The sequence below is a fragment of the Daldinia childiae genome (assembly GCF_008694065.1).
Source record: "Daldinia childiae strain JS-1345 chromosome Unknown Scaffold6, whole genome shotgun sequence".
Taxonomy (NCBI): domain Eukaryota; kingdom Fungi; phylum Ascomycota; class Sordariomycetes; order Xylariales; family Hypoxylaceae; genus Daldinia; species Daldinia childiae.
In genome coordinates, this window is record NW_022984647.1 from 1,435,752 (window position 1) to 1,450,400 (window position 14,649).

Consider the following 14,649-nt stretch of genomic DNA (forward strand, 5'->3'; position numbering starts at 1 on the left):
CGCGCAAAAGAAAAGAAGAAAAAAACCAAGTTACTTTCAAGATCCACTTGACAGCTCTGGAACTGGAATTGTGTAAATCATTTAACTAAATAACTAGGTCGCGGGCGCCATTTTTCTAGACTCGTCTTATTATTACCCTCCTAGGCTATTTTGATACGTAATAACGGAACTAGAGTCAATGATATCGGAACGAAGACATGCACCAAAGGACGAGCGCTTCAACCAATTCAACCATCATTTAAGAATTCCTTTCGATAATCTGCCTGTTATCTATCTAATCGTGCACCAATCTGATCCGTATGGTGATGTTGGTGATGATATCGGCAACCACAGATGGACGTTTCTATATATGATTGATAGGATTTGCGAAGAGCATCGATGAGACATCTAGAAGCTTTCCTTTCTATTCTTCTTTGAACTAATCCCTTAGGTACATACCCTACATAATATCTCTCAGCCTCGCTTGCGAGCCAAGGCGGTTAGCGAGGTAGGTATAGGTATATACCGGTATATAACTAATAAGCGGCTGGATTAAAAGTCGCCGGCGCCAAATAACGTTGGCGCAATTGACCGTGTGTCACGATGTCCGGAACACACATCGGTCGAAAGAGTTGATATGACTCGGCAAACGGTGTTTTCGTTTGTAACACCAAGTTTCAAGTTTAACAATTTCTACTCCTAGATCGGATATGAGGACCTCAATGCCATGTGAGTAGATACCGAAGAAGGTAAAAATGTATGTGAAGTAGTTTTTATTATTTTTATTCCATGCATCCTTAGAGGTAGTAACTAAGTGATATTAAGCAAATTTGATGTTCAGCTGGTTGAAGTATACATAGGTATTCTTTCACTCACATCTATGTGTAATACCTAGATCTACATAATCGCGAAATGTTATTTTATTCAAGGGCTATTTTGGCTACTTGGATGACCTTTTTCCGTACGCTTCGAATGTCAGGGCTAGGTTACATTCGATCTTTCCCCGCGACGACGAATTTTCCTCACTCGTACATGACATAACATAAACATACCATCCATCTCTGCAATTGCGTTTACCGCGGTCCCCCGCCTATCAATACCCGCTGTGGTATAGCTAGCCCTCTAAAAAACCTGAACCTCCGATTGAAGTAGTTCCTAAGAATAAGCGCCTGACCTCGCCAATATATTCTCTAGAATGTTTTTTTTTCTCTGGCCATTAACTACCTAACCTAGCCAATAACCAACATCTTACTCGAGTTGTTTTAAACTCGTATTGTTAGTCATTATGTATGTATGTAGTCCTACTGTCGAAGTTTTCCCACTTATACTATGTATGAAGTCAATCTAATATATATAAAGCCCTATCATATAGCACCACCACCTAATAACTTGTTTCAGTTTCGTCGTTCCTTTTATTAGCACGGGTTTATGCAAATATTAGGGACGCCGCAGATCGATCACCCCCCCGGGTCCGCTATTCCTCCCGGTCTGGCAGGATTACGGTGGACTATTAGTCCAACTGTGCCAAAATCAAAAAAGTCAGTCGCACTATATCAAATAAGGTAATAGTAACATTAAGATTACAGTATAAGTTCGGCTATTTCTACTATATACACAATTTATAAGGTAATACATACCTTTATATAAAGATAACTTTACAAATATACGTTCAAATTATTCGAAAAAGGTATTAATATTTGTATTAAAAAAAACAAAAATTTCAACCTAGGTCATATATAACTCGACCTTGAATTCGTAAAGATATTAAAAAATATAAGCATTATTCAATACATTGCAGGCTACTTTCCCTTTCCCCACGAACTACAAATAATAACCAATAAGACAAATACGTAAATATACAGGATACAACTTATACACTGTAATAACTTCGCGAATATCCTATTTTAAAAATTATAATTGGTATTATTTTATAGCTTCAATTAATGCGAAAATAATGATCCAAGTTGCATCTTTATATGTCTTTTTGCTAGAATATCATATCAATATCAAATAGGTGCTATGTAGAAGGACTAACACGTGATACCCTTCAAAACCACCACCTTAAAAGTGCTATAGATAGGTATTTTAACAATAGATAAACTATCCAATACGTATCTTATAAACATGCAACTTAGATTATTATTTTCGCATTAATTGAAGCTATAAAATGATACCAGTTATAGTACTTAGAACGCTATATTTATGAAGTTATTTGAGAATATATCGTATTATGTATATATAATAATAAAAATAATGATAAATAATATAAAAAATCTTATATCTCAGGTATTTCGGGATACTGTGCACCTAGCGTTGCTTATTAAATTACCCTTTTTGGACAGCTCCCACCCATTTTCTTGATTTTGGCACAGTTGGACTAATAGTCCACCGTAAGGATTGCACCGTTCGCAGGGGGTTTTTTTTTTTTTTTTTTACATTCCGTCTAACGGTAGTTAAAGACGTCGAGCTAGCCCTTTGGGATATAGATAAGATGTTGGATCTGATCATGCCGAAAGTGTGCGGCGCATATTCATTGCCTTGCTTGTTGTCCTGAAATACCCTCCGATATGTATGTATGTATGTCCTCGGAACCCTGTACATAAAAGCTTGGTTTCGCCTTTTCTTACAGAAAAAGCTGGAAACCCCTTGCTTTTCTTTAATACAGGAGAAATTTTCGAAACAAAGAGCTACCTGTCATGTAGAATATCGGACCTACGCGAGCTCATCACGAGTCTAGCCAAAGACGATATTCAAAAGGTGGGGTGGTATAGTGAGTAACAACTAGGTTAAGTGACTTGCGACATGATTTAAAAATAAAATAATATAAAAATTAACGGTAGTTTTAAACCCGAATTAGACGCCGCTCAGATGCCCATTCACTGGCTGACCGTGACTCTGGGTTAGGGCTATCGTCGTTATAGGCAAGTCAACGGTAAACGAGGACACGAACAAATTTTAAGGGTAATCCTTCAATGGCAGGGCGTAACCAACCGGCAACTTTTCCTCGACAACACTCATTCACATTCCATGCGCAGGTGACTATCATCATTATTACATATCCACCGGCATTGGGCTGTCAGAGATAATAATATCTTCTGCATTTATAAACCGCTTTCGCGCGTGTTGCTCAATCCCCCTCACACATCCAAGTCCTGAAATCGAAAGGGCTAATAGAAGATGCTCGATTCGAGTGTGCGTCTCGGTTTGGCCCGACAGGGATGGTAGCACGTCCTCTTAGCGAATTATTTCGATATGAGCCATCATCGGTAGTGCCCGCTCTCTCTCTGTCTGTCTGTCTCCCTCATCATTCTTCTTCCTGCCCACTATCACAAATTGACAAGGACGATTCTTCCGGTTTCTTATTGTCACGAGTGTCGCTTATTGATAACTTTAAAGTGATGGTCTCCTCCCTGTCTCATAATTGTTTAACTGTCTGGGGGGGATTATGTATCAATAAAAGTCGTCGAGCAGCAGCATGCGGCTTGGGTGAGACAATCTCCGTGTAGTATCAACAGTGTTACATTCTATCCCAGGCCAGATTTGGACCGTAATGGTTGCCCTTCCGAGCTCTGACTCTGACTCGAAAGCTCGTGATCCTTGCTACGTATTCCCTTCCAAATATCCCTGTCGTGCAAAGCCCGTTAGCCGCGAATGTCGAAATCTCCGATCCCGTTCAGAAAGCCAGACGAACGAACAAACGAACGTTTATGGGCATCATCAGATCACCTTTTTGGTCCTTGGATCCGCCCACCCATTCGGTGCGCCTTTCGGAATCCCTAAGAGGCATCTGGAACCTCGTCTCGGCAAGGGTCTTGCCCTTCAACCCCCTTTTGCAACACTCTTTTCGCAAAACCTGCAACAGGCGGTGACCGCTAACTGGCAGGACAGGACAGACATCCCAGATCGTTATCAGAATTTGCTTACCAGTCAGAACGGCCAGTTACTCATTCCCCGATATAGAACTAGCGCACCTGGCACCATTACCTCCATCCCACCATTCAACTTTGCAGTGTCTTTCCCCCACCCCCTACCCCCCTTCTCTCCCCCCTTTTTGATGCCCTGCGGCAGCCCGCGCGGACGTTCATGCATCCCCAACTTTTGGCCTGCAGCTTCTGGTTTGTGTGTGTGTCGCAGACGCATGTGTAGTTGGACAAAGCTCCTGGCAGCAGACCACAGTTAGTGTAGCATACGTAAGACGATGGCTTGCTTAGCTTGCGAAGATCCCATTTCTCTATATCAGTCAGGCGTATTCCCCCCAAATCTGCCTATCTATCCGCGGGTGCGCATGGTTTCGCGCGTGACGAGCACACGACATCGCCAGCTTCTTTTAGTGCCAGATTATTCAATGGTCTCGAAGGGTATCTGAATTGGAGGAAACCCTTCTGCCAACTGGGATGTGATACACGCTGTAGGTAGCTGCGTTCCCTTACTATTCCCCTCATCGATCATATGTACGGTATAGGAGAGCGGACGGCGTGGCAATGGCATGGCATGTGCCGCCGATGGGAGATTCCGTTATCAAAAAAAGGCTACTTGATGGCTGCGTACCGTCGGCTAGTCGTATCCTGTACATATGTATACCATCGCTTCTGATCAACGGCTTTACCCCAGTCTCGAATACACTTATTAAACATGGTTCCCCCTCAAAAGACCTAGTTCCAAATGGCGGTAAGACATGGTCTACTAATATGGGTGGCATACCCGGTAACAGCGATCCGATTCTCGCTTGCCTCCGACACCTCTTGCATATTTGACGTGATTTGAGACCCGGATGTCTCTGGTGTCACACCTTGCTCTATTCCGGGCACATGACCCTAATGACGGTAGCGGGTGCGAGCTGATAGCTTCGGTCGGCCGTTCCGTAGGCCACGCTTTCCGGACGGAGTATTGTTATAGTTGTATTAACTGTAGATGGACGTTGATGCTAGGTAATTTCTTTTGTTCTTCTGCTATAATCTCTCTGACGTCTCGGTTTTATTATCGTCTCTCGGCTTGATCAGGATCTTTCGGAGTACGTAATGGCTAGGATTGTTTCCAGAGTTTGAAGTTGATTATTCTTTTGTTCGTCTTGTTCATGTCAGTGAATAGTACCGACAAGTCAAAGTCCATTAACACCAGAGACTTCCTTGGATCGTCCATGTTCGGATCTGACTTGCATCAGTACCGTTCGTTCGACTGCAGTACTGTTGCTCTGTCGATGGAAAGCCTTGAGACTAAATAGTCAAAAGCACTCTAATAGTCGCAATCGGGAGGCATTACATGCGGAGTCGGCTTTATAGTCTTTGGACAGAGTTCCCTATATTAATTTATTGACCTTGAGTCAGCACATTCTTGTCTGGGGTAGGGACTGAAGGGACCAAACCTTGGCTAAAGATGCTCCTAGGATAAGAGATGATCTCCAGCGACATTATGTGCATATCCATGTCCAATCTCTAGATTCTTCTGCAATAGATAGGGTTGTAGAGCCTTCATTGTTGTTGGGAGAGTATTCCCCTGCGTAAAGCTCGCGCGTCGCGTCTGTCTCCATGTCGTCGCAGCATTCGTAAATGTGTACCGCTACTATTTGATTGCTTTCCATTCAGTATTATCTTCTTTCTTCCTGCCCCTAGCATGTTTTCGCTAAAGATTGCCATAAAGCGACCGGCAGTAGAGCCAAAACCCTCCGAGAAGATAGTATAAACCTCACCTATGTTTCTCTAGATGGATGTTTAGGCTCCATCTTCTTCCAACAATCATTCTCTAGCAGCTTGTCTTCTTGCGACCGTGGGTAAAGTTGTGGTTTTGAATTGGAGTTTGGTCTTGGATGTAGAAAATTCTTTTGTTCGTTATTGAATATATTATTTCTAATTTGCAGAATTAGTTAGCACATACTATCTCAGGTTATCCTACTAATAAAAGAAGGAAGAGATAGGAGACAAAAAGAACAAGTAGAGAGAGATCTTTACAGTATGGTAAGAATTAAAGATAGCCAGTTTGACTATATTCCCAATCAGTCCGGATAGAGTAATAGGGGTTTCTCGTACCTACTTAAGTCACACGAGGGGCAAAATATATCTTTTGGTAAAGCAGGTCCTATGTTAGTTGAGGTAGGTGCAATTGCGAGGAATTCGAGGGGCAGATGCATGGGGAAGGAGGAAGAATCTTGTGGGTATACGATATTTAATACGATATTTAGTACGACAAAATTTTATGTTGATGTGCTACAAATTGCTATAAATTCTTGAATATCTTTGTTAATTCGAGTAGGTTTCTATGACTCTCTATTAAGCTTGGACTTCAATGTGACTCATGGGGGAAGATATTGTAGGTATTGAGGGGAGTCAGTCTTAGGAGAAGCCGCCCAGGTACTTGGAGATGACTTCGATGGGCCGCATTATATCATCTACTACACTGTGTACCTACCTAATAACCACTAGCCACCCATGGATATTTTTGAGGAAAGTGTAGGTTACGATGGTCATATATCTCACAAAAATATGATGAGGTATGTACATTGTCTACCCTCTCTCGTCAACTAAGACGCATCATACGAAGTGGCATTTGTTGCAAGATATTAGAGGATTTATATATAGGCCATATCATCTACGAATGCTTCTATAATTTAATGATAATTCTCATTCGATTACTTCACTGCAGGTAGGTACTAACTGCCCATAGCCAACGCTCCCCAAGGTTACCAAGGTAGGTAAATAATGACAATAACGGCATGAACACACTTTCCTAGGCTCTACATTTTTTCATAAGATGAGCTAGATAAATGTATCAGGTACGTAACCTGCAGTGGACTACGTATATGGTACTGTACTATGTCCCCCGTACATTGATTGGATGCTCTCCTAGTTGAACGTGGACACCTCCTTCTTTCCTCGTAACTACCTCCCCTACCTCCCCATATCGTTTACTTTTATTTAATTATTTTAGTAGACTGGTTTCAAAGTACAACTTCCCTAAAGACAATATCATTTCTTCTAGTTGTATGTGAGAGATTTACCAATTTCGAAAAACATCTCGTATCTACACTGTATAACCTTCCTTTCCTAGCCTCTTACCTTCCTGCCTTCACTTCCCCAGACCGACGAAGAATTAATTTTATATAATCTAGTAGATCCCACAATCAGCTAGTGAGTCTATTTGACTTCTACATTTCTTCATATTACCTTACTATCCATCGTATCCATGGTATCATTCCCTAAGACTCGCATCCCAACCTGAACATCATCGTATCCGATCCGTCAGTTCACGCAGCAACAGCCCTACCTTGACCTTCCGTGGCTTAGGTTATAGGTGCGTACACATTCCGAACTGAATTGACTTAACCTACCGACCTTACATTTAGTAATCTAATTATTTTAAGTTAGGTATCTGGCCCTTTGGGTCTCTTCCTCGTACACGGCGTTGCCACTCATATCCTCTCCCATTAGAATAGATTATTCGACGCACTCTTTTGAACCAAGACGAATGTAAGTCCTTCGTATTTTGTCTTCTATTACTACCAGCGATTGTGTATCCTAATTTGCGTGTTGCGTTCCCCCCTACCACATCATCTCTCCCCAATCCATCCGCTCCCCGAGCTACTTCCTTCACGATACCATAACGTTAGTATCTAACGTAAGTCACTATTATCGTCAATCATAACCATACCCCATTTTGCCTAGTGGTGGTTTATCATTCACAAACGGTCATGACAAACATCAGCTATTGGCAAAACTCTTCCTCGTACAACATTACATCGTACACTCGAACGGCTTTCCATCGTCAGTTCAATAGCAAGCACTAACATCTAGTTTATACAGGATTGTCTCTGGTATTAGCCTTGATCACCTGATCACTTACCGAGTAAGCAGTTTCCCATTTCCCCCTGAACAGACATTATTCTATGTACATTTCTAAACTCTATTGGCTCGCACTGGTATTTATTTGACATACTATTCCCTACGACTCCTAAATACTACCGGCTTTTTAATACTAATCTTTCACAAATATTCATATTCATCCTTAACCCCATCCCTCAATGCCGAGCGTTTCTGATAGCCTTATTCAACATTCTTTACTCTTTTTGCCTCGTCTTCGCTCGAAACTAACAGTCGTACGCAGTAGTCTACCTACTTACCTTTCCGCAATAAGACTCATCCCAAAAACCTCTTTGCTCTTAAGTAGGTATGTAATTGACTTTTTCGCCTTGCTATAATATTTTCTGCTATTTATAATATCTGCTGTCCACTTAAGTTCATAACAAGTGTTCAATACCACTGGCCTTTCCTACACTGAGCACTATTAGCAAGCGCTGCAAGCGCCCCTTTCATTGTTCCTAGGCCAATGTCATACAGTCATGGACATGAATACGCGGTACCTACCTGTTCAAGAAACCCGATTTCACCCTTCCCCACCACATTCTGCCCCTTCTTCTTACCATCTCTAGTGATGCTATTAGCATTTACCAACATTTTCTATCCCCCCCTTTAATACACTAGGTCATATTATTTGTATTGGTACTTTATGATCTAATCATCTGCATGTGGTCATATACTAACTCGTGGATCAGCAAGGGTTGAGTCTGATACTTGAAGCTTGTTCTTAACCAGAGATCAGTATTGGTCATAGTAAGTTTTGGCATTTCATTATTTACACTTTTAATACAGCTGGGCATACATACTTCATGACTTACCTTGAAGAGTCAAATAATGTTACTGACACTCCAACTCTTGTTTGAATTATTCTTCGGGGGCTTGATAAGGCCTGAGCTAACTGCATATTCTAGTAACACTGAAATTCAAAAGCCTTGTTATCGCGATGGACTACGTCCAAGACATTCGCCGCTCTGGCACCCTCCCCTACCCGAATCTCATTCAGGGGTACGCAACGGCGAACCAACACCACTTCTTCCTTGAGCCTGAGGAACCCTCCAAGGAAGGTGGTGCTGGTAAGCAGTATCAAACCGCCGTAGAAGCGTCTATTGAGAGTTCAATCAAGCGCCGCTTTGAAAGTTTCGGTTCAACTACTCATATTTACCGAAAAGAGAGGGCCGGGAGAGGATCCCACTTCATTATGTTCTATCGTCGCGACCGCGGTACTATTGATCATGGACTTGCTCGATCTAACGAGGATATTTACGAATGTGCTAAGATGAACATCTTACGCCACCCGCTGCGTGATGACTTCAACAATCCGGACTACGCTACCGAGCAACGGGCCCCTACCAATAATCTAGTCAAGGCTCTGCTTCGCCTGAACAATTACCCGGCAATCCCGGGCACGGTCATGAGTGTAAGTAAGCTTATAGATAGAAAATATCCTTGGCTTTCCCTGACCTATTCACAGTCACCACTGTTGCCGCGATATGGCCCTATCTCTTCAACACCCGAGGACGATCCTAAGCCAGGGCAGTTTTCTAAGCCTAAGCATATACAACCTGCAGCTCTTACCAGTGTATTTGAGATACCGGAGCTTTGCATGGCGATTATGCTAGAGATTGGCCATCGTTGGGGGGACTTGTCTAACCTCAGCCGCACATGTCAAACTATCATGTTTGCACTCGACGCCATCTCAGTAAGACACTCGAAATCAACTGAAGGGATATAGCAGAAACTAATACTTGTGTAGACACGTGTAGATGTTCTTAGCGGCAACTTCCTGAACCTAGAATTCACCGACGATGAGATCGATAAAGTCAACGCTAATTTAACCCCTGAACAGGAAGAGTTGGGTAAATTTGTAAAGCCCTCCTCACCGCAATTCCTAGTCCTCTCGAATGTTAGACCATGCTACAAGACCCCTGAGGAGGGTGAGGATGAACCAAACAGCTTTGGGTTTCCTGCTCGTCCAAAGGGAAAGATCTCTAAGCCGAGAGCAGCGAGGCGAGTAATTGATACTTACCGACTCAGTAAGTCTGTATTTCGATCTGAGGTGATTTGTATAGCTAACAGGTATTTAGTACGAACAATCGATATCCGTGGTCATCACATCAAAATCCTCCATCTACACTCCGTTCCGAATTTCGACATTCCCCTTCTCAAGAAATGTCTTGAGCGGATGCCGAACTTAGAAATACTCGGAGTTTACAATTGTGTACTTCTGCATTTCGGCGAGATTATCCCGTTCCTGAAAGCCATAATCGCGCACAACAAGAAGCCCGGGAGCAAATTCGTTCGTTCTGATTTCTCACCTGTCTATTACCCCGGACTTCCCGTGGGGTCGGAAGGGCGAACTGGAGAATACGGGGTTATACCGTCGGACCAAGGATTGATCGATACTCGCAGAGCCATTGTGGCAGTACTGCGTAAGGTTGTCTCTCTCGCCCTGAAGAATAACATAGACTGGTTCACACCTGGCACTGCTATGCGACAGTATCTAGAACGAATCCCCTTCGCCCTCGGCTCACTTCGATATATCCTCGAGGCATGTTACAACATCTATTACCATGAGAATGGTCTATACTACCCTTATTATAAAGAAATGCTAGCACTGAATCTCCCAATCGATAATAATGAGCCCCGACACGAAGCAATGCGTTGCACCGTTTATAATGATCTCATACTGGCGGTTGAGGGAAAACCCATGCAACGGGACCGCTTGGTGGCCTTGATCACGAGCGAAGGCTTTTCCAAGCTTATAGTATGTGCATTCTGCGCAACCCCCCTACCCGCGTATTTCTATACGCAGGAATCGATAAACCGCCACCCGTCCCAAGTTCAATGCTGCGGCTGTCAACTCGGCACTCAACTAGAGCACCATGTCGATAACTTCTTCCAGGAGAGGAAGGGAGTTATGCATTTACTGTTCGACGACGAACAGATCACGGATATTAGCAGTTTCCTCAATGCCAAGAGGACCGCCACGCCCGAGGAACTTTGCAATCCGAAGTGGGAATTCTGGGCCATAGCCGTCAAATCAAAAGCCCAAGTCCGAGAAGCACGGCCCGGCGACGACGAGGCTTTTATCCTGGACTGGCGACCCGGCCCCAGCCACGACGAAGAGGCGAAGCAGATCTGGGTGTGGAAAGAGCGCGTCTTGAAAGCGATGCGATACGCAAAGCGCAACATAGATGAGGGACTGAGACAATCCACCGAGACCATCGCCGAGTGCAGGAAGAATATCGGGATTCTGGATAATTTATACTACAACGGCCACCTCCAGAATGCTCAAGAGATTAGACAAAACCGCGACACGGTGGACAATATCCAGCGCTACATCGTGCAGGAACGCGCCCGGTGCGGCTTGGCGCAGATGACGGGAAGATACGGGACCACACTGGCTGCTAACTGGGACGACGAGATCAAGAAGTACCGAGAGACTGTCCAGATCGAAGCTGGACTGATCAAGAACCTTGGTCCTCGCCACGTGTGGGAGACTCGGGGCGGCATCTTCTAAGCTCGCTCTCATTACATTTTCCGTACTTGCTTCTTCATGGCTCCAAGGAAAATTTTGAAGTTTGTCCTTTTAAGTGACCGCTATAAACGGCCACCGTGGAATCATTCAACATTGATTCATCAAGTACGAAGCCCAACCCTCGGAGGCTATATATGTACATGCCTTTCCTTACGTCTTCTAGCTTTCAACAAGCGGCGTATTGCACGAATCTATGCTCTACGAATGGGCTCATCATTCCATTTCCCAAAGAATTAGCTTGTGCTTCTTCGACATACAGACTGCGACACGAACCCAGGGCCAACATCCTTATACATTGCGTTTGCACTCCCCCGGAGTTTTCATTTCCCTATACACCACCTAGACAACATCATTCGACGGGAATCATACAACTAGGACTGGAGCCAGACATCTAACCTATTAGATAGACCCAGATGTTTACAGCACAAGCGCATAGCAGACAGTCAGGTTTTCGGAGAGCCTTGGTGAAAAACTGGGACGGAGCGCAGGATATGGGAAGAGATGATACCCCAAACACCACGACGAAATAGTGGCGGAGTCAAGAGGAGTTCGGGTGTCTGCGATGCTTTACTGATTTCCTTTTGCTATTTTCGCTTAGTTAGATGTACTCTATCAGCACTTCTGGTAGTAAATTGATGATGTCGATAAACAATGTGTTTCTTATGAAATGAACTAGAAAACAATAGCTACGATACTAATCTGAGCTTGAATAGCTGACCATAATTCTAGGGTGAAGGGGAAAGGGAGGAGGAGGGAATTTACCAGGGTAGGTCACCCCTAAATGGCGACTAAGGTGACATAGGATACGTACGGAGATGTACGAAGATGGGGGGTTACTGTAACAGGAAATAAATCTAGGTAATCGGCCCCGTGCCGGTCGGATCCACGCCGATCCGGAGGAATTTTCGAGGCGGAGGCACATTGCCATTGGAAGTCAGGAAGCAGTCACATAGTATTCATGGAAGTTTTAAGGAAGCTACATCATTGTATTCACACGGAGATTACACGATATATTATACTGAAATACCCGAATCTTATTTAAACTAAGTCAAAAAGGTAGGCTTTCTAATTCTTCTGATATCATCTCGAGACGGTTACTGGAGTGCGGATTTCTAGACTACTACTTATATCATTGCTTAACTTGTCAGTTTCCTTTCATTAACTACAGTGCTCAACTCACTTGGTAACTAGAATAGCTTAGCATCAGTGACGATGTCGCCTATGAAGACGAACCCTGCCCTCGAGCCAAACAATGTCAAGTTACGTAGCCATGCACTGCTGACGAGTAGATAAGTCTTGGTGTCATTTGAAAGGGGTATCGTTTATATTTCTATATTGTATATTTGAGTAGACATTAGTGATCTTTAGCAGCTTGGCGTATCGAGACAACATTCCTCAAAGTCCCGAAACTGAGGACATTACTAATCCTCGGCGCTCCAGAGAACATCATGACCAGCCTATCAACACCGCAACCCCATCCCCCTGTGGGCGGTAGTCCGTGCTGCAAGGCGTGGACGTAGCTCTCGTCTACTTCGGCGGACCCCTCGCCTGCTGTTGTTGGCTTGTCCTTCTGTGACTCAAGCTGCAACTCAAACTTACGCTTCTGCTCGAACGGGTCGTTTTCCTCCTCGTACATATTAGCAATTTCGCGACCTTGTATGAATAACTCTGCACGAGCGGATACGAGTTGGCCGGTCTTAGGACATGTAAAGGATTTGGAGAGGGGCGCCATGCAAGCAGGATGATGAATAATGAAAAGAGGCTCATCATGAGACGACGGCTCTAGATATTCGCCAGCAAGATCGTCTAGAAGCTTGGCTAGTGTCAACTGAGACCCTTGAGCGAAATTCGTTCGACCGTCTAGGAGTTCTATGAGCGTGGGAAGCGCATCATCTCCTGAGAGATCTGGGAATTGGATTCCTAGGACCTCTTCTAATGCTGGAATAAACTCAACCTGTTTCCACTTTTCCTGAGGCAGTTGTATTTTCGACTTCTCAAGGGACTTAAGTTGAGTCTCCGCAAGGTGTTCAACATGCTTGACAAGACGGGTTATTAGGCCCTCAGTCATCAAAATCAAATCGCCTAGGTTGGAATAAGCAGAATAGAACTCGCACATGGTGAATTCTGGATTATGGGTAGTATCGATACCCTCGTTTCGAAAGCATTGGCCAATCTCGAAGACCTTATCATTTCCACCGACGACTAGGCGCTTGAGCCATAGCTCGGGAGCGACCCGCAAAGCAAGCTCTTTTTGAGCAAACTCTGTAGCTGAGGTCAAAAATGGGCGGGCTGCTGCCCCACCGGCGTAGTCTGCTAAGACAGGGGTTTGAACTTCTACAAAGTCTTTCTCGTGGAAGAAATCTCGCATGCACTTAATGATATTAGAGCGAAGGCGAAATGTATCCGAGGTCCGTTGGTTAACGAGCAGATCCAAATGCTTATTCAAAACCATGGTCTCCTGGTTGACCAACTTCTCAGGAAGTGGTGCTAGGCCAGGACTAAGCAGTGTGGGGAGCTCGGTTGCCTTTAATGTTAGTTCACCGGAGTCTGTTCGTATTGCCGTACCTTTGGCCGAGACAATATCACCACGAAGGAATGGATGGAGAGCGTCCTTGAACTGCTGGAGTTCAGGTTTTGGATCTGAAAGCTGACTCAGACTAATCATGATTTGGACTCGTTGATATCCACCCATAATGGAGAGAAAGACTAGCTTCGACCCAGACCTTCTTACTGACATGACCCGACCCTCTAGAACAACCTCCTCAGAGGCTGGTGTAGTGGCTACATCTCGGTACCTTTCTTGGAAGCTAGGTATGCTTATTCGGTTAGGCCGGGAGCCAAGTCTTGGGTAACGAAGCACATTGTATTCTTTTAACTTCTGAACCCGGAGATCAACATTAACTTGATGGGTGATTAGGGCTACCGGATCACTCGTGGGTGCATTAGAATTGGCCGTTGCAGATCTCTTGGGTACTGAGCTATGTATACATCTGTGCCGGGATACATTGTGTAGCTTTGGGCTATGTGAGGTCTTACTCCTTGCTGGATCACGATAACCGGCAGAAAAGAACCGTGCATAGACAGGTGCCCGGGGTGATGGTATTTGGAACAGATATGGGCGCAGAAACTTCAAGTACTGCCCGTTATCCATGGCGAGACTGTAGACTGTTAGTTACAATCATAATACTGTATATAAAATTATAAATATGATGGAATAAATTCAGATAGGTTGGCTATTTGAGATCAAGCACCATAAAATGGTGTCAGTCGCAACGGTTCTTAAAG

The 14,649-nt window shown here is 44.1% G+C and overlaps 2 protein-coding genes across 2 annotated transcripts; one reads left to right on the top strand and one right to left on the bottom strand.

The window, feature by feature from the left end:
* Positions 1 to 8,769: 8,769 nt before the first annotated feature.
* Positions 8,770 to 11,346, top strand: GL218_06297 (uncharacterized protein; the record flags this gene model as incomplete). The annotated part of the gene is made up of 4 exons (XM_033583005.1): positions 8,770 to 9,243; positions 9,298 to 9,525; positions 9,580 to 9,859; positions 9,911 to 11,346. The coding sequence occupies 4 exons, from the start codon at positions 8,770 to 8,772 to the stop codon at positions 11,344 to 11,346; spliced, it is 2,418 nt and encodes an 805-aa protein (XP_033434160.1).
* A 1,372-nt stretch (positions 11,347 to 12,718) lies between these two features.
* GL218_06298 (Lysine-tRNA ligase, mitochondrial) lies at positions 12,719 to 14,515 on the bottom strand (the record flags this gene model as incomplete). Its single annotated transcript, XM_033583006.1, has 1 exon — positions 12,719 to 14,515. The coding sequence occupies one exon, from the start codon at positions 14,513 to 14,515 to the stop codon at positions 12,719 to 12,721; it is 1,797 nt and encodes a 598-aa protein (XP_033434170.1).
* Positions 14,516 to 14,649: the final 134 nt, after the last annotated feature.